We start from the raw sequence: 20,617 nt of genomic DNA, 5'->3' as shown, positions 1-20,617 counted from the left end.
AAGTGTGAGTTTTGGCTCAGTTCAGTGGCATTCTTGGGGCACGTGGTGTCCAGTGAGGGTATTCAGGTTGATCCAAAGAAGATAGAGGCGGTGCAGAGTTGGCCCAGACCGTTGTCAGCCACAGAGATTCATAGTTTTCTTGGTTTGGCAGGCTATTATCGCCGGTTTGTTTAGGGATTCTCATCTATCGCATCGCCCTTGACCAAGTTGACTCAGAAGGGTGCTTCATTTTTATGGTCGGACGAGTGTGAGGAGAGCTTTCAGAAGCTCAAGACAGCTTTGACCACAGCTCCAGTGTTGGTTTTGCCATCAGCTTCAGGTTCATGAAAGGCCAATGTGGTGGCCGATGCTTTGAGCCGAAAGGCAGTGACTATGGGGAGTTTGGCGTACCTTCCAGTTGGGGAAAGACCTCTTGCGGTTGATGTTCAGGCTTTGGCCAGTCGGTTCGTGAGTTTGAACATTTTGTAGCCCAGTCGGGTATTGGCTTGTGTGGTTTCTCGGTCTTCCCTATATGAGCGCATCAGAGAGCGCCAGTATGATGATCCAGATTTGCTCGTCCTTAGGGACAGGGTTCAGCATGATGATGCCAGGGATGTGTCTATTGAAGATGATGGAGTATTGAGGATGCAGGGCTGGATTTGTGTGCCCAATGTAGATGGGCTTCGGGAGTTGATTCTGGAGGAGGCCCATAGCTCGCGGTATTCTATTCATCCAGGAGCTGTGAAGATGTATCAGGATCTGAGACAGCATTACTGGTGGCGGAGAATAAAGAAAGATATTGTGGGATTTGTAGCTCGGTGTCTCAATTGTCAGCAGGTGAAATATGAGCATCAGAGACCGGGTGGCTTGCTTCAGAGGATGGATATTCCTGAGTGGAAGTGGGAGCGAATCACTATGGATTTTGTAGTTGGACTCCCTCGTACTTTGAGGAAGTTTGATGCTATTTGGGTGATTGTGGATAGGCTGACCAAGTCCACGCACTTCATTTCTATCTGTACTACTTATTCTTCGGAGCGGTTGGTAGAGATATACATTCGGGAGATTGTTCGGTTGCATGGTGTCCCAGTTTCCATCATTTCAGATCGGGGCACTCAGTTTACTTCCCAGTTTTGGAAGTCTGTTCAGCGAGAGTTGGGTACTCAGGTACAGTTGAGCATAGCTTTTCACCCTCAGACGGACGGGCAGTCCGAGCGCACTATTAAGATATTAGAGGATATGTTACGCGCTTGTGTTATTGATTTCGGAGGGTTATGGGATCAGTTTCTACCGCTTGCAGAGTTTGCTTACAACAACAGCTAGCATTCGAGTATCCAAATGGCTTCATATGAGGCTTTGTACGGGAGGCGGTGTAGATCTCCAGTTGGTTGGTGTGAGCCCGGTGAGGCTAGGCTATTGGGGACAGATTTGGTTCAGGATGCTTTAGATAAAGTGAAGGTAATTCAGGAGAGACTTCTATAGCGCAGTCGAGGCAAAAGAGTTATGCTGACAGGAAGGTTCGAGATGTGTCCTACATGGTTGGTGAGAAGGTTCTGTTGAAGGTTTCGCCCACGAAGGGTGTTATGAGATTCGGAAAGAAAGGGAAGTTGAGTCCGCGGTTCATTGGGCCTTTTGAGGTACTTCAGAGGACTGGGGAGGTGGCTTATGAGCTTGCCTTGCCACCCAGCTTGTCGAGTGTGCATTCGGTTTTCCATGTTTCTATGCTCCGTAAGTATATTGGAGATCCGTCTCATGTTCTGGATTTCAGCACGGTTCAGTTGGAGGGTGATTTGACTTATGATGTGGAGCCATCAGCTATTTTGGAGCGTCAGGTTCGGAAGTTGAGATCAAAAGATATAGCTTCGGTGAAGGTGCAGTGGAGAGGTCGGCCCGTGGAGGAGGCCACCTGGGAGACCGAGCGGGAGATGCGGAGCAGATATCCTCACATGTTTGAGGCTTCAGGTATGTTTCTTGACTCGTTCGAGGATGAACGTTTATTTAAGTTGGGGAGGATGTGACGACCCGTCCGGTTGTCTCATGAGTTACCGCTCCGTTTCCCCCATTTCTGCTTCTTATTGCTTTGTTCATCTGTGTTTTGAGGTATCGGGTTGGTTCGATTGAATCCGGGATGATTTTGGTGAAGCTCTTTTAAGAAGGCTTAAGTTAGAAAAGCCAACCGGATGTTGACTTATGTGTTAGAGGGCTTGGATGTGAGTTCCGATGGTTCGGTTAGCTTCGGCAGGTGATTTATAACTTAGGAGTGTGATCGAAATGGGTTTTGGAGGTCCGGAGTTGAATTAGGCTTGAATTGGCAAAGTTGAGATTTTGGCGATTTCCGGTTGGTAGGTGAGATTTTGATCTAGGGGTCAGAATGGAATTGTGAGAGTTGCAGTAGCTTCTTATGTCATTGGGATGTGTGTGCAAAATTTCAGGTCATTCGGACGTGTTTTGGTTGGGTTTTTGATCAAAGTGTATTTCGGAAGAATTTAGGATCTTAGGATTGAATTTGATGTGATTTGGTAGATTTGATGTTGTTTGAGGTGTTTTGATGATTGGAACAAGTTTGAATAAGGTGTTGGGTTATGTTTGTGCTTTTGGTTGAGGTCCCGGGGGCCTCTGGGTAATTTCGGGTGGTTAACGGAGGTGTTGGAAGGTTATTGCAACTTCAGATTTGCTGCTTCTGGTGTTTTCGCACCTGCGGTTTGCGGACCGCAGGTGCGGCGTCGCATATGCGTGAGAAGAACCGCAGAAGCGGTTTTGGAAGAAAATGTCTGGGACCGCAGATGCGGTAGGGAGGGCCCACACCTGCGGAGCCGCAGATGCGACAAACGGACCGCAGATGCGGTTTGGGCTGGATTAATGAATTTCCGCAGAAGCGGAGCTTTGACCGCAAATGCGGTACCGCAGAAGCGGGTTTTGGACCGCAGATGCAGAAAGGCCTGGGCAGAAGGTATATATTTCATACTTCGCGATTTTTGAAGGGTTTAACCATTTTTGAACTTGGAATTGGGAGCTTTGGGCGATTTTGAGGAGAGAAATCAAAGAGACTTCGTTGAGGTAAGGATTTTGGACTTAAAACACATTTCTATGGTAGAATTTCATGAATTAAGGCTGCAATTAGGAGAATTAAAGGGCTAAAAATGGAGGTTTAGGGCTTGAGTTTAAGAGGCCTTTAATGGGGGATTTGAGGGGTTATTTGGACTCCGATTTTTGTGTTCTTTGTATGTATGAACTTGTGAGAAGACGAGGAATCTATTGGTGTGAAAATTTCGGAGTTCGAGAAGTGGGCCCGGGGCTCGGGTTTTGCTAATTTCGGGATTTTTGGTATTTTTCGATTGTTTTCGCTTAGGCTTTGTTCCCTTAGCATATAGTGACGTATTCGTTCTGATTCTGGATAGATTCGATGCGCATGGAGTCCAATTCGAAGGGCAAAGGCGTCGCGAGCTAGGGATATAGCCGACTTGAGGTGAATAATGCTTGTAAATGATGTTCTGAGGATTGAAACCCCGGATTGCACATAGTGCTATGTTGAGGTGAGACACACGCCTGTTGACGAGCGTGGGGTCGTACACTGTTGGGGATTGTGACTTGGTCCGTCCCGATTGATGATTTTATCACGTATTTGATTAAAAACTATTTGCTATCATCATTATTTGGGCTGAATGCCAGATTCGGGCCTAGTGCCAACTATTTGAACCCTTCGGGGCTTTTTCTTGATATTTCCTCACTGTTTTGAATTATTAGTTGAACTCAGTCATGTATCTTCCACTGTTTTACTACTCAGCAGGTTTTTACTCAGTTTCGAGACTTAAATAATATTTTAAATGATGTTTTGGGCTGAGACACACTGTTTTACTATTGCCCGAGGGGCTTGTGAGTATTTTTGACTGAGTAAGGCCAAGGGCCTATGTTGTGAGGAGACATTGATACTGATTTGAGGCCGAGGGCCTGAGATATGTACGCCACGAGGTGGCTTGATTGATATGAGGCCGAGGACCTAGTTGTGATGCCACGAGATGGCTTGTTATTGCGCTTGGGTCGTAAGGGGCTCCTCCCGGAGTCTGCACACCCCCAGTGAGCGCGGGTACCCAGTGTGATGTGAGATTGAACCCGAGGGGCTGTTATTGTTCTGAGATGTTGCCCGAGGGGCGGATGTGGTGATACAGTGCCCGAGGGGCGAGCTTTTATTTATTTACTGTACCTTAATTCTCAGTCATTTACCGGTTTACTTGTTGAAAGAGGATTTTACTTGTATTTTTACTGGTTTACTGCTTTTAATGATTTTATTGCTTCATCATAAAATGATTTGTGCCTTGCGCTTACTTTCAGTCATTATTTACATTTGTTACTCACTGAGTTGGAGTACTCACTTTACTCCCTGCACCCTGTGTGCAGATTCAGGCGTAGCTGGTTCCGCTCCGGAGTGTTGACTTCCTCCAGTTCCAGGCGGGCTTCTTCGGAGATTACGAGGTAGTTGTTGACGTCCGTAGCCCCGTGTCTCTATTTCTCTATCTTTCCTATTCTTTCCAACAAATGTAGTAGTTTATGACTTTAGCAGACAGTATGGTGGTTGATAGATGCTCGTGACTTGTGACACCCCGGTTAGGGCTGTGTCAGGTTGGATTTTTCGCATTTTTACTGTTATTTCCGCTATTCAATGTTAGTAAATCAAGTTTTGGATTATTATGTGTTGGTTAACTGCTTTAAAAGATGAATTGGGTTGAATTGGCTGGCCTTGTCTTCACGAGAGGCACTGTCACGATCGGGTCCGGGTTTACGGTCGTGACACTTGATTCTTTAGTTTGTCTTTTTTGCTCACATGAATTGCTTCTTGCTTGTGAACTCAATACTCTCAATGTAGGCGCATGAACTTGCAAGAAGTTAGTCGGTAATAATACATAGCATACCATTAGCAATATGGTTAGAGATAAATATAGAAAGAAAATAAATATCTTCTAACCATAAATAAAAAGGAAACGCATTAAGAAAAAAAATTCTCTAATATTTTCTCAACTTCCATATAAATTTGGCCTCGGAGATTACAGTAAACATCTGCTAAGATTCTCTACTATATAGGCGGTTTTGCTATATCATCATTAACAAAAAAAATTAAATATTTTGCGCGAAAGTGAATCCTATTCCGCTAGGGATATATATATATATATATATATATATATATATATATATATATATATATATAATTCATAGGGATTTACATCTATGTGAGGGAGATTATTTGAGAACCTATAATTCTCTTCATCCTCGTTATGCCTCTCTATGCTCCCTGAGGATTCCTTTGTACTTCTTCTCATAGTAATAAATTTGTTGGCTTGTCGTCGTCCGTGGTTTTCTCCCGTTTTGGATTTTCACGTAAAATTTATGTGTCATGTTTATTGAGTTTATATTTGCTTCTCTTGTTCTCGAATGAATTTGTTCTTTGGGTGCTTCCACTATATAATTTAATCCCTAACATATGGACATAGGGAAGAGAGTTCTATTATGATATGAAATATAGGAGGCAATACATGCTAGTCCAAGTGGAAAATGGATGCTGTTGATAGGGGTTCAAAGTCTTCTATTTTCATTTTCACATTCAGTAAGGTAAGATACTGGTGCTGTGTATTGAGGTGCACTTGGATTAACAAGTTTTTTATCATAATTGGATTGTTGCAGAAAAGTTGAAGTCAATTATCATGTACATCAAACATGTATCAGTATGTGATGATGAACAACAAAGGACAATAAGGCCAATGGTGATATAATCATAACATTGCAAGTTCAAATTAACTATTCAAGATTGTTGTATAAATGGATCCCAGAAAGGAAAAAAAAATGAAAGTGCATGTTTATGAAACGAAGATGGATATAAAGGAACAATATCAAAATGATTTACGAAGAAAGTTGCATTAAAAATAGGATTTTATTTTTTATTTCTATTGACTCGTTAATTTTCTACCCTTGTCATCAGAGGCAGATCTAGGATTTGAAGAAGATTGGTGCACTACCAAGAACGAGCTTAAGATAAGCATGGATCGTAATGACCCGGCCGGTCGTTTTGAGTGTAGTAGCCCCATTCCCCCATTTATTGCTTATTCTGTATTTATTTGTTGTTATGTGACTTGCCGAGGTGATTGGTTCGGTTCCGGGAATGTTTCGGAATGGATTGGGACACTTAGTCCCAAGGTTGGAAGCCTAAGTTGAAAGAGTTGACCGGATATTGACTTGTATGTAAATGACTCCGCAATGGAGTTTTGATGATTCCGATAGTTCCGTAGGATGATTTTGGACTTAGGAGCGTGTCCGGATATTGATTTGGAGGCCCTTAGGTGATTTTGGCTTGAAATGGCGAAAATTGGAAAATTAGGAGTTTGGAGAGTTGAGAAGTTTGACCGACAGGTGAGATTTTGGTTACCGGGCTCGAATTTTAGTTCCGGAAGTTGAAATAGGCCCGTTACGTCAATTATGACTTGTGTGCAAAATTTGAGGTCAATCGGAGTTGATTTGATAGGTTTCGGCATCGATTGTAGAAGTTGGAAAGTCATTATAGCATTAGGCTTGAATTGGGGTGCGATTCGTATTTTGATATTGTTTGATGTGATTTGAGGCTTCGAATAAGTTCATATTGTGTTTTAGGACTTCTTGGTATGTTTGGTTGAGGTCCCGGGGGCCTCGGGTGGATTTAGGATGGTTAACAAATTGAAATTTGACTTGAAGAATTGCTAAAGTTTGTTGATGCTTGTGCTTCCGGTTTCCTTATATGCGAATCACGATCGCGGAGAGTATTTTGGGTAGTTGGAATTTTTGTGCTATGAGTTCGCGTGAAGGTGTTTGCGATTGCATAGCTTGGGAAGGCAGTGCATCGTGAAAGCGTGAAGAGGGATCGCGTCCGCGAAGAAGGAAAGGAGGAGACTGGGGTTCACGCGAGTTGTTTCTTCGCGATCGCATGAAGAGGTTTGCGATCACGTTGGTATGGAGAGCCTGTGAGTCGCGTTCGCGTGAGGTTATTCGCGTTCGCGGAGAGTAAATTTTGGCAGCTTGTGGATTTGTACTTCGCGATCGCGCTGAAGGAGCATTTGGGGAGAAAATAAGAATTCAAATGAGGGTTTGAGTTATATTTCATAATTTGATTTTGCGAGCTTGGATTGAGGCGATTCTTGGAGGGATTTTCAAGGGATTCATTGGGGTAAGTGATTCTAACTGAGATTTGGTTAATATACATGAATATATAATTATTTTCATCATTTAATTAGTGTTTTGGGTTGAAAAATTGGAGAAAATTTAGAAACTTCATAGGCTTAAATTTGAAAACTTGAAGGTCGAGTTGTGATCAGAATTGAGTAACTTTGGTATGGTTGGACTCGTGGTTGAATGGGTGTTCGAATTTGGTTAATTTTGCCGGATTCCGAGACATGGGTCCGGGGTTAACTTTTTGAGTTGACTTTTTGACCTTTGTTAAAGATCGTAGCTTTATTATTTTGAATCAATCCCTATAGCTTTTGTTGATGGTTTTACGTTATTCTTGGCTAGATTCGATCCTTTCGAAGGTCGATACGTGTGGGAAGGGCTTGGTAGCGGAGCGATTTCATTTTCTTGAGGTAAGTATCTTATTTAAATTCAGTTGAGGCACTAGTTTCCTGAGTTGTTGTGATAGCTACGTGCTATTGGGCGTGCACATGCGTGGGGATGAACCCATGTGCGGGATTCAGGGTCGTTTATTCATGTTCGGGTTGTGTTCGGGCTCTTATAAGCCTAGAATTGACTGTTAAGCTTTATGCTATGATACTTTTCATATTTGTAACAGTTTGTGTGATCTATTTGAGCCATGCTGAGGCTACATAGAGGTTTAATCCTTGAACGAACTTGATAAATGCTTTTCAACGATGAAATTTTTCATTTGAGCTATGATAGCACACTTTGCACATGCCTACACGTTAGCATGTCATTTTGTGATGACCCGACCGGTCGTTTTGAGCTTTTGCATTTTGCTCGCCACTTCTTGGGCATGACTAGCCCCGTGTGATGTATTATGACTTGTGTAAATCGCCGGTTTTGGTTTTCAGGGTAATCGGAATGGATTTGGAAGAACAATTCTTAGTTTGAAGCTTTAAATTTGAAAGGTTTGACCAAGTTTTAACTTTTAGTATTCGGTCTCGGATTTGGATTATTATGATTTGGTTAGCTCCGTTAGGTGATTTTGGACTTGGGAGCGCGTACGGAATAATTTGGAGGTCCGCGGTAGAATTAGGCTTGAATTGGCGAAATTGGAATTTTGGCATTTTCCGATCAATCGTGGGAATTTTGATATCCGGGTCGGAATGGAATTCTGAAAGTTGCAGTAGGTCCGTTATGTCATTTGTGATGTGTGTGCAAAATTTCAGGTCATTCGGACGAGGTTTGATAGACTTTTTGATCAAAAGCGGAAATCAGAAGTTTTTGTAGTTCTTAGGCTTGAATCCGTGGTTAATTTGACGTTTCGATGTTGTTTTAGGTGTTTCGAAGATTGGTATAAGTTTGGATGGTGGTATATGACTTGTCCGTACTTTTGGTTGAGGTTCCGAGGGCCTAGGGGTGATTTCGGATGGTTGACGGGAGGTTTAAAGTTGGGAATTGGCAGCTGAAGCTGTTGAAGTCTGTCATAACCGCACCTGCGGCTTGGGGACCGCAGGTGCGAGCCCGCAGATGCGCCACCAGGGTCGCAGATGCGGAATTGGGCATGAGGGGCTAAAATCGTAGATGCGGGTGTTTGAGCGCACCTGCGATAGCGCAGGTGCGGATTATTGATCGCAGGTGCGGTCCATGGGCTGTTAAGTGGTTTTCGCAGGTGCGCACCTGGGACCGCAGGTGCGGATCCGCAGGTGCGAGATTTTGTACCGCAGAAGCGGTTTAGCTGGGTCAGAACATATATATTTTGCCCTTCGCGATTTTCAGCTCTTCTTCACCATTTTTAAATCGATTTTGGAGCTTTTTGGAAGATTCTAAAGAGGGAATTCAAGGGATCTTCGTTGAGGTAAGATTTTTGAATATAAAACTCGTTTCTATGGTGTTATTTCACGGATTAGACTTGTAATTTATGGTAATTAGTGGTTGAAATTGAAGAAAACTAGGGCTTGAAATCGGAGACCAAAAATTAGGGACTTGAGGGGTCATTTGTGATTGGATTTTGATAAATTTGGTATGTATGAACTCGTGGGAGGATAAGGATCCCATTGATGTTAATTTTGTCGAATTCCGAGACATGGGCCCAGGGGTCAGGTTTGGCCAATTTCGGGTTTCTTGATGCAATTTGATTATTTTCGCATGGGCTTCCTTCCCTTAGCATATTCTAATGTTATGATACTTATTTTGGGTAGATTCGATGCGAGTTGAGGCCGATTCGAGAGGCAAAGGCATCGCGGGCTAGAGTTTGGACCGGATTGATGTAAGTAATGATTGTAAATGTTGTCCTGAGGGTTGAAACCCATGATTTCACATCGTTGTGCTACTTTGAGGCGACGCACACGCTAGAAGTCGAGAGTGGGGCCGTGCACCGTTGGGGATTGTGACTTGGTCCATCCCGTACGACTATTAAGTCGCGTATTTGATTGGAAACTGTTTGATATTATTATATTTTGGAGAGTGTTAATATGTTTGGGGCTGAATGCCGTGTTTGGGCCTTGTGCCGACTGTTTTGGACCCTTAGGGGCTTTTTACTATTATTCCTCACTGTTTTGACTTCATACTTGTACTCAGTTATGCTGTATTCTACTGTTTTCATAACTCAGCCAAATTTACTCTGTTTCAATATTTGAAATGATATTTTGAGCTGAGCATCATGTTATACTGTTGCCCGAGGGGCTTGAGAGATTTACGTGTTTTCTTACTGCTCAGCTTTCATTTGCTTTTATTACTTACTGAGTTGGAGTACTCACATTACTCCCTGCACCTTATGTAAAGATTCAGGTATTTCTGAACCCCGGTAGTGATTGTTGATTGCTTAGTGGCAGAGTCATCAGAGTTAGCAAGGTAGCTGCCCGACGTTCGCAGCCCTGCTTTTCTCCCTCTTATCCTCCTTAGATTGTTTTAGTATATTTTTAGACTCTTCGTTGTATCCAGACCTTAGTAAATGCTCGTGACTTGTGACACCCTGATGTCGGGCTTGTGTATTTATTCCGCACTGGTTATTTAGACCTTTATTATGAGATTTCTTTTTAAATTAATGGCTTAAAATGATTTTTATAGAAAAACGGTTTGATTTGGGAATTATGTCGGCTGGCCTAGTTTCACGATAGGCGCCATCACGACCGGGTCGGTTTTAGGATCGTGACAAGTTGGTATCAGAGCCTAGGTTACATAGGTCTCACGAGTCATGAGTAGGTTTAGTAGAGTCTCGCGGATCGATATGGAGACGTTTATACATATCCTCGGGAGGCTGCAGAACCTTTAGGAAAACTTAACATTTTTAAATTCTTATCATGCGACATTGATTCATCTTGAAATGTAATTCTTGAAATTCTTTCCATGCATTCGTATGCGCGCATGAGCGCTCGGTATCAGTTGTGCATCAACGGCTTGTGATTCCCTGATCGAGGGGCGAGATATGATTTCTGTGTGTTGATGTTGGGCCAGTCTGGAGGACTTGAGGACGGGCTTTGCTTGTAGCTTAAGCACTGAGGTGTTGATTGTGTGAGCACGTGCTTTTGTATTTATATGTCCGATAGTGTCCCTATTAGTGGGAGTGATGACTAGTAGGTACGTGATGAGTATGATGTGACTGAGAGATGTGCTAATATGATTTGAATGTGACGAGAAGGGTCTGCTTGAGGGTAGAAAGAACTATCTGGTGCTTGATTTCCATCGTGATTTGATGCATAGCCCCGAGTTGTGGGTGTGTTGTTTACATTCTGGGAAAATTAAACTTCCATCGAAGAGAAGAAAATGAAAGGCTTTCATAAAAATTCTCGTAGAATCGAGAATGAAGTTTTCATTCTGTACATGCCAGATCATGAATTATAACTGCTTCCAATTCCCAAAAAAAACCCAATTGTGTCGAACTTTCCATTTTTGGAATAGTTACAGAATCTCCACGAATAGGACCAAACCTTATCCCATGGTATTTACATGAGGTTCCTGGGACCTTTTCATGTAGTCTAGTTGGGAAGTGAAGTAGATTCCATGTGGTGATATGAGTTCAGACTCAGGAAGATTAAGTGATTGCGTGATGTTTACGACGGTGGAGGGGTATAAAGAGATGTTAGTTTGAGGCGAAGCAAGTGGGCTATCTCCGCGAAGTGCCATGAAGTTTGTGTAATCCTTATGTTGTTTGTTGGAAGACCTCTTTTACCGGTGAAATATACGTATTGCTGTTTAAGTTTGGATCGCGTATGGGAGTTGTCTTGACTGTTGCGAGGGTGAATGCGAGATTGCAGAAGACTTGAAGTACTAGATGGGTTGTGATGCACGAGCTTATAAAAGGTTGAGTTTATTCACACTATGGTAGTATGGCAGAAATAGAGTATGTGCATTGTCAATTTTTGGGTGTTTTGGGTCTATGGCTTTGAGCCAAGTGGGGGAGTCTTCTATTGATTAGTTGATTGCACGGATATGTGTTGTATTGGTTTCAGTTTGAGGTATACTAGTGAATCAATTGTGGCTTGCAGGGGTTGAGATCGAGGGTGGCTCGAGTAAAGGAAAATTTGGGTAAGGGTCGTGTTATGCTTTGAGGTCATATGAGAAACGTTGGATGAATTAGTTATTATTGTAAGGGATGTAATAGGTGTGGAGTAGGATGTCACTCGGTTGCTTAGAAGGATGGGTTACTTCTTTAGGTGTTGCTGATGGGGCACATGTCGTTCGGTTCGTTTGATCAGTGTAATTGAAGCCTGAGTAGAGTGGATGACTCCCAAGAATGGTTTTAATGGATTCGAGACTTATATGTAATAATTGGAGATCTTCAGGGGGTGTATTTGACCAGAAACTAAGGTTTACATTGGAGAGTGTTAAGACTTGTAGCATTTCTATATCACTATGGATTCTACACATCAATATCAGGAAGGTGAAGGTAATGGCTTTAGATTCGCAGGAAGTCCCTTCAGAGTAAATATTTTGAATGTGGTGCTTTTGGGAATATCTAAGAGAGTATTCAGCGGCTTAGGAGCCTTAGACGGTGCAGTTTCATGCTTGAGTCTCGTATGGTGAGTCTAGGTTGAGGATTGCGGTATTATGGCAAGGGGAAATATCAATTTGAAAGAAATTTAGAAGTAACTTGGATACATAGGACAACTTGGTAGTAGGCCGGATCGGCATGGTAAGGGATATGATTAGTTCTTTGGGTGCTTATGAGGCAATGAGTTTCTACAGGTGTATCGTGGCAATGCTCTTGGGTTTTCGGTGGCTTGCGTGGCTTGGTTGAGTTAGGAGGATTCAGTTCTGACGGTTTGGTTTTGTGCAAATAGGATTCGGGGAATTCTTGATGGTTTCTACCACGGTTAGAGATGCATAATTTCTACTAGCTTGAGGAGTGTGTGATGTATAGCAATTTTCTTCTAGATTGGATCAAATGGAAAGTTCTTGGCTAGTAGAGTACGCAATTGCTTGTGACTCGGAATGGATTATGAAGTTCTCATATTTGTCATAGGATGGCATGGTATATGCGGTATGTTGTGTAGGGTTGAGATGGGCATGTGAAAGGTCATGGTTCAGTTCTGAAAGGAAGGTCATAAATTCTTAGGCAGCACGGGCAGTTTCAGATGATTAGGCAAGTGATATTACGAATTGTGCGGCTTGATGAGGGTAAACATATTAGAAAGGGCAATGTGTTTGAGTTAAGGGTACTTCATTGGTATTGAGGCGCTCTCTTGTTGGGTAGACTACTGATATTCAAGTTTGTTTGGTAGCACAGAAGAATTATAGGAGTACCCCTCGTGAGATGATTGAGTATTAGAGGTGTGTAGTATATTCGGACGGTAGAATTGGGATCCGCTATGGTGATTCGTGTACTATATGGATTAGGAGACTGGGAGTTCTCATAAACAGGCTATGTTGCGGTTATAGGTCGCGTGCGTCGGCCTTGTGTGGTGACTATCGGGAGTTAAGAGACCCGAGTGGATCCTTTATTGCTTAGTATGTTGGATTTTGAGGTGATATTGGGTATGGACTGGTTGTCTCCTTGTCGTGTTGTTCTAGACTGTTGCGCTAAGTCAATGACGTTGGCTATGCCGGGGATGCCACGGATTGAGTGGCGAGGTTCGGCGGATTATGTTCCTAGTAGGGTGATTTCATTTTTGAAGGCCCAGCGGATGGTTGGGAAGGGTTGTCTTCTTATTTGGCCTCCGTGAGGGATTTTTCTGATGTGGTTCCTGCGGCCGGGCATGCCGCAAGACAGGGTTGTTGATTCCGGTATTGATTTGGTGCCGGGCACCGTATCGTATGGCACCGGCGGAGTTAAAGGAGTTGAAGGAGCAGCTTCAGGAACTCCTTGACAAGGGGTTCATTGGTAGGCCAATATGGATATGTGTTCTGCATCGAGTCGGCTTTGTTGACTCTGAGTTGTTATCGTTGAGGGATGTGTTGATTCGATTGTCATTAAGCTTATTAGTGTTTTGAAGTGATCTATGAGTTACCTTTCCGTATTGTGAGGCGTTATGATTTGTTGGTTATAGGCACATATGGTGCGGTTCTATTGGGGTCTCATAGTGGAATTCGAGAGGGAAGAGTATTGGGTATTGCTCGGTATATGGCATATCGGTTGTGTCCTTTCGGGTTGTGGGGTGTTATGTCATTTGTTTCGCCGTGGTTATGACGATTTGCTTTTGGTACTAGACATCAAATTGCGCGTGGTTGTTGATTTTGAGCATAGTGACTTGAGGTGTTTCATGTGGACCAGTGTTTGGATAGGGTCGCGCGTTGCAGCGAGGTTATGTGGAGGTATGATCCTTCGGGTTAGATTCGTGTGTTCTGGTTCTACGATGTATGATGAGTTCTCAGCATTGCGTTCGGGTGGCACTGGTGAGCTTATTGTACAGCTCTCTTATTTGAGTACATTCGGTTTGTTGCTTATTGGTGCGTGGATTGCATGAGTTGTGGCATTAGATTGCGTTGAGGTGTCATGTCAGCAGAGTAGTCGTGTGGATGAGATGAGGTCATTGGACCTAGGGTGAATACTATCGAATTCGATTTCAGCATGTTGCAAGGATAATATCGGGTTTTGGCTTAGAAATTTACTATGGTCCTTGCCGGAGGAGAGCGAACCCCATAACTGGTTGATCTGAGAAATGGTTATGATTTCTACGTGTTTCATTCATCATTTGCAGTTCAGAGAAGTGTTGGAATGAGGCTTTATTTGATAATAGGTTCATTATCGGTATCCGGTTGTTTGGGGCAATTGCTGTGATTAGAAGTTATCGCTACGAGTGTCTGAGTTATGTGGTATATCATGTAATTGCATCTTGGATACGGATATGGTTGATACAGCTTGTTTGGACTTATTCAGAGTATAGATGTGAGGTTCTGACCTTATAGATGATTTCGGAAGTGGAAATTTGGTTCTAAGGTTTATGGGCTTGGTTGGATTGCGAAACTTCAGTTATGTTGCGTTATCAGACCTATATGGGATAGGGTGACGTCGGATCACCCCCGGGTATGTGCTTGGTAAGGTTATACAGCGATTTGATGGTTTTCGGAACAACTCTGGGCACGTTCGAGGACGAACGTATGTATAAGTGGGGGAGGATGTAACGACCCAACCGGTCGTTTTGAGCTTTTGCATTTCGCTCGCCAGTTCTTGGGCATGACTAGCCCCGTGTGATGTATTATGACTTATGTAAATCATCGGTTTTGGTTTTCAAGGTAATCGGAATGGATTTGGAAGAACAGTTCTCAGTTTGAAGCTTTAAATTTGAAAGGTTTGACCAACTTTTGACTTTTAGTATTCGATCTCGGATTTGGATTTTTATGATTTGGTTAGCTTCGTTAGGTGATTTTGGACTTGGGAGCGCGTCCGGAATGTAATTTGGAGGTCCGTGGTAGATTTAGGCTTGAATTGGCGAAATTGGAATTTTGGCGTTTTCCAGTCGATAGTGGGAATTTTGATATCGGGGTCGGAATGGAATTCCGAAAGTTGCAGTAGGTCCGTTGTGTCATTTGTGATGTGTGTGCAAAATTTCAGGTCATTAGGATGGGTTTGATAGAATTTTTGATCAAAAGCGAAATTCGGAAGTTTTTGAAGTTCTTAGGCTTGAATCCGTGGTTACTTTGACGTTTCGATGTTGTTTTAGGTGTTTCGAAGATTGGTATAAGTTTTGATGGTGGTATGTGACTTGTCCGTACTTTTGGTTGAGGTCCCGGGGGCCTCGGGGTGATTTCGGATGGTTGACAGGAGGTTTGAAGTTGGGAATTAGCAGTTGAAGCTGCTGAAGTCTGTCATAACCGCACCTGAGGCAGAAGCGCCACCAGGGTCGCAGATGCGGAATTGGACATGAGGGGCTAATACCGCATATGCGGGTGTTTGACCGCACCTACGATAGCGCAGGTGCGGATTATTGATCGCAGGTGCGGTCCATGGGCTGTTAAGTGGTTTACGCAGGTGCGCACCTGGGACCGCAGGTGCCGGTCCGTAGGTGCGAGATTTTGTACCGCATAAGCGGTTTAGCTGGGGCAGAACATATATATTTTGCCCTTCGCCATTTTCAGCTCTTCTTCACCATTTTTAAATCGATTTTGGAGCTTTTTGGGAGATTTTGAAGAGGGAATTCAAGGGAACTTCGTTGAGGTAAGATTTTCGAACATAAAACTCGTTTCTATGGTGTTATTTCACGGATTAGGCTTGTAATTTATGGAAATTAGTGGTTGAAATTGAAGAAAACTTGGGCTTGAAATTTGAGATCAAAAGTTAGAGATTTGAGGGGTCATTTGTGGTTGGATTTTGATAAATTTGTTATGTATGAACTCGTGGGAGGAAAAGGATCCCATTGATGTTAATTTTGTCGGATTCCGAGACGTGGGTCCGGGGGTCGGGTTTGGCCAATTTCGGGTTTCTTGATGCAATTTGATTATTTTCGCATGGGCTTCGTTCCCTTAGCATATTCTAATGTTATGATGCTGATTTTGGGTAGATTCGACGCGAGTTGAGGCCGATTTGAGAGGCAAAGGCATCGCGGGCTAGAGTTTGGACCGGATTGAGGTAAGTAATGATTGTAAATGTTGTCCTGAGGGTATGAAACCCCGAATTTCACATCGTTGTGCTACTTTGAGGCGACGCACACGCTAGAAGTCGAGCGTGGGGTCGTGCACCGTTGGGGATTGTGACTTGGTCCATCCCGTACAACTATTAAGTCGCGTATTTAATTGGAAACTGTTTGATATTATTCTATTTTGGAAAGTATTACTATGTTTGGGGATGAATGCCGTGTTTGGGCCTTGTGTCGACTGTTTTGGACCCTTAGGGGCTTTTTACTATTATTCCTTACTGTTTTGACTTCATACTTGTACTCAGTCATGCTGTATTCTACTGTTTTCATTACTCGGCTATATTTACTCTGTTTTAATATTTTAAATGATATTTTGAGCTGAGCATCATGTTATACTGTTGCCCGAGGGGCTTGAGAGATTTCTGACTAAGTGAGGCCGAGGGCCTGCGTTGTGAGGATATTATGGGATCGGGCTGCGCGACGCAGCAAGTTGTTACTGATTCATGATATTTTGAGGCCGAGGGCCTGATTGATTCATGCCACGAGGTGGCTAGTTGTTATGTGAGGCCGAGAGCCTGATTGATTTATGCCACGAGGTGGCTTGTTATTATGAGGCCGAGGGCCTGACTGATTTATGCCACGAGATGGCTTGTTATAGCGTTTGGGCTGTAGGATCCACTCCAGGAGTCTGTACACCCCTAGTGAGTGCGGGTACCCAGTGTGAGTGATGTGATGTAGCCCGGGGGGGCTGTTGTTGTTTCATATTGTTGCCCGAGGGGCGGTTCTTGTTTCATCTTATGACCGAGGGGCTGATTACGAGTGATTGTGAGCCCGAGGGGCTGGTTCTGTTTATACTATGCCCGCGGGGCAGTTTATGATACATGATTTGCCTGAGGGGCTGTTACGTTTCTATCATTTTTTTACTCACTATTTTTATCACTCGCTTGAAACTATTGAAAGATGTTTTAAAAGGTTTTTTACTGAAGCTAAGTTTGATTTACGAAATAAATGTTTTCTGCACTGTTTTGGGAAATGTACTGTATTTGCTGTAGCATTATGACGTGGTTTACGTGTTTTCTTACTGCTCAGCTTTTATTTACTTTTATTACTTACTGAGTTGGCGTACTTACATTACTCCCTGCACCTTATATGCAGATTCAGGTACTTCTGAATCCGGTAGCGGGTGTTGATTGCTCAGTGGCAGAGTCATCGGAGTTAGCAAGGTAGTTGCCCGACGTTCGCAGCCCTGCTTTTTCTCCCTTTTATCCTCCTTAGATTGTTTTTAGTATATTTTTAGACTCTTCATTGTATCCAGACCTTAGTAGATGCTCGTGACTTGTGACATCCCGATGTCGGGCTTGTGTATTTATTCCTCACTGGTTATTTAGACCTTTATTTTGAGATTTCTTGTTAAATTAATGGCTTAAAATGATTTTTATAGAAAAACGGTTTGATTTGGGAATTATGTCGGCTGGCCTAGTTTCACGATAGGCGCCATGACGACCGGGTCGGTTTTAGGATCATGACACATTTATACCAGTCCATGAGCATGAGAATTGTTATTCATTCATCACATATATGTATACTTGTTTAATTGCTCCGGTATGATATGTTTGGACTGGAGGCCTATGACCATACCGGGAGGATTGTGTTATTGGCACGTGAGTTATCCGTGTGGATTCATATATTAATGTTATTGTCACGTGAGTTGTCCGTACAATACGTGAGTTGTCCGTGCAGGTTCTATTATTAGCACGTGAGTTGTACGTGCAACACGTTAGTTGTTCGTGCAACGCGTGGATACGGATCTAACCCCCTAGGGTCACTCTCTCATATTTCACTCTTGATGGTGTACACGATTATTGAGAATACTGATTAGTGATTTGGAACGGATATGGAAACTTGAGAGAATCCGGCCAGTTGTGTGGATTTTGCATTTCCTTGATCATCTATCTGATTTAAGTGCTTATCACCTCTACATGCCATGATATTGACTTGGCAGAGTATTTGAGAAACTGTACACATGCACAGACGGATGTGTTTCTCACGAAACTTGATGAGTTAGTTTTCAATATTGTTCTGTGCCGTTTTAAAAGATGGAACTACATAGGTGATAATATTGATATTGCTTTATAAATTTTTTTATTATATGACTAGATATACACATGCAACACACGTGCAAAAAGCTAGTTATATAAAAATTATTCCATCAAACATACAGTAGAAATTAGGAGTACATTACTAATATAATAGTTAAACCATCCTAACATACAATAGAAATTGGGAGTACATTACTATATTAGGCAGCTATCTACTCAAGAGCCTGATATATGATTTTGGAGATATTTCTAATCTAATACTATGCTAAACTACAGTACTAAATATGAGTAATATTTGCAGTCAACAAAGCATAAAGAGTAGTAAAGTGGTATATCGTACCCACTAACAATAGTCAGAAAGCACATTAGAGTGCTCAAGTGGTTCACCGTCCCCAACCCCACATATAAAGAAAAAGTCGCACCAAGTACTCCAACCATTGGTCGATCGTCGTCTTTTATTTGGACTAGAAAGTTTGATCACTTTTTTAAATAATATAAATGGTCACAAAAAAAAATACAGGCACACACAATGGGAATGGAGATGCTGCTGAACGAGTGAAGCCAATGACTCTCTCCGACAGGAATTTACTTCCGAATTCCACATACTTTTGACGTTCTCCGGCCACTTCTTCTGATCTTAGCTTGCTAACAATCTCCTTCACAATATGCTCTATACATTCCGCTTCATTCCTACCAAATATTAATGAATCAATTCCAATATCAACTCATCCATCAGTCGATAAATGACCTAAATTAATGAATTAAATTTTATTTGCTAGTATGAATTGAAAGAAAACAAACTTTTTTCCTGAACAACCAAAGGTTAAACTATGCATGCATGACCCCTGCAAGATTAATTTTATGCACATGCCTAAAAGATAGAGTAAACTTACTTAAATGAACATTCATTTCTGAATCTCAACGTCAAATTCGAATCTCTCTAGAGAAATAAATAAGATCAATAACTTTTCTAATATGAATGATTGATCTGTAATGACCCTATATTATTTCATTTTTTTAATTACTTCCTCCGTTTCAGTTTATATGAACCTATTTCCTTTTTGATCCGTTCCAAAAAGAATGACCTCTTTCTAAATTTGGAAGCAATTTAGCTTAAGCTTACAATTCTACCCTTAATGAGAAGCTTTTATAACCCAAAAAATACTCTGGACCCCTTTTTAACTTGTTTAGTACCACAAATTTCAAAAGTATTTATTTTTTCTTAAATTCCGTGCCCAGTCAAAAAAGTTCACATAAATTAGAACGGAAGGAGTACACGATTCCTCACATAGATGTAAATATAACATTGAATCCATTTGATTTCTAACAGGAATTACAGTTATACTAACCCGTCATGTGTCTTGCGGAGATCAAAGCCTGATATATTTCCTGCTTCATTCAAAGCATCTCTCCATCTTTTCACCCTTTCTGATCTTCCAATCTCATCATCATTTTCACTATCATCAGCAAATGCCTCGGCCAAGTTGTTCCTTTGCCTTCGTACTTCCGATGGTTCCACGTCGTAGAATATCGGTATAACAATCTTCTTTAACAGTTTCCTGCAATCCATAATCTTTACAACTTCATCCAAACAATCTTTAGATAAAACAAAATTCTCGCAGAAGACAACAACTATAATCTGGGACTCTTCAATAGCTCTGGACGAATCCTTTGAAAACGATATTCCTCTATCTTGGTTCCGATCATCTTTGAAGGTGTAAATCCCTTCTTGTTTCAAAGCTCCATGCAAATGGCTGACGAAGGTTTGGCCTATATTTCCTGTCTCGCTAAAACTCAAATACGCAGCGTAACTGGGTTCTGGTGCCATTTTTTTTATCGATGGTGAAGTAATTGCCGGAAAATTAATGACTACTGTGCAGTTGGCCGGAGAGGAAGACTTAGCTTAGAATGTGTGAATGCGTGTGCAGTACGTATTGTTCAAACTTCTAAGGAAGACTTGGGGTCAACTCATCACAAGTCTTTGTTTTCTTCAAAATGACTTGGGGTTTGTTTACCTTTATATTCCAATACTAATTGTTCTTTTCTATTGTTGTATTTTACGAGTTGTTAAAGAAAAGAAATTTACTTACAATAATTTGTTCTTAAACTAAAATAAAGTGGAAAAAAATGAAAAGAGTCCTAATAACAAAAAATATCCTTATATTCTTTTCGAATACTGTAATAAGCCCAAACTAAACGTGATAAACTGAGTATTTAAAAAGGATAATGTTTACCTTGAAAATGGTAATAACAATTAGATTTGATTTTGTGGTTCTAAAAATATGTGATATAGTTTTATGCTAGTTGTTAGGCAATAGATGCTAAGTGAGAGACTCGAAGATAAGATAATAGCTTGAAAACGGCGTAATAACCAAACCG

At 42.0% G+C, this 20,617-nt stretch overlaps 1 protein-coding gene across 1 annotated transcript; it reads right to left on the bottom strand.

Annotated features, from left to right (window-relative positions):
• On the bottom strand, positions 18,356–20,291 carry LOC109223430 (TMV resistance protein N-like). Its single transcript, XM_019387731.1, has 2 exons — positions 19,588–20,291; positions 18,356–18,928 (listed from the first exon to the last, which is right to left on the bottom strand). The coding sequence occupies exons 1-2, from the start codon at positions 20,064–20,066 to the stop codon at positions 18,724–18,726; spliced, it is 684 nt and encodes a 227-aa protein (XP_019243276.1). The 5' UTR covers positions 20,067–20,291; the 3' UTR covers positions 18,356–18,723.

This window comes from Nicotiana attenuata, chromosome 3, assembly GCF_001879085.1.
Source record: "Nicotiana attenuata strain UT chromosome 3, NIATTr2, whole genome shotgun sequence".
In the NCBI taxonomy this organism is placed as follows: domain Eukaryota; kingdom Viridiplantae; phylum Streptophyta; class Magnoliopsida; order Solanales; family Solanaceae; genus Nicotiana; species Nicotiana attenuata.
Note: the sequence above shows the minus strand (reverse complement) of the source record. Positions and strands in the feature narration are given on the sequence as shown.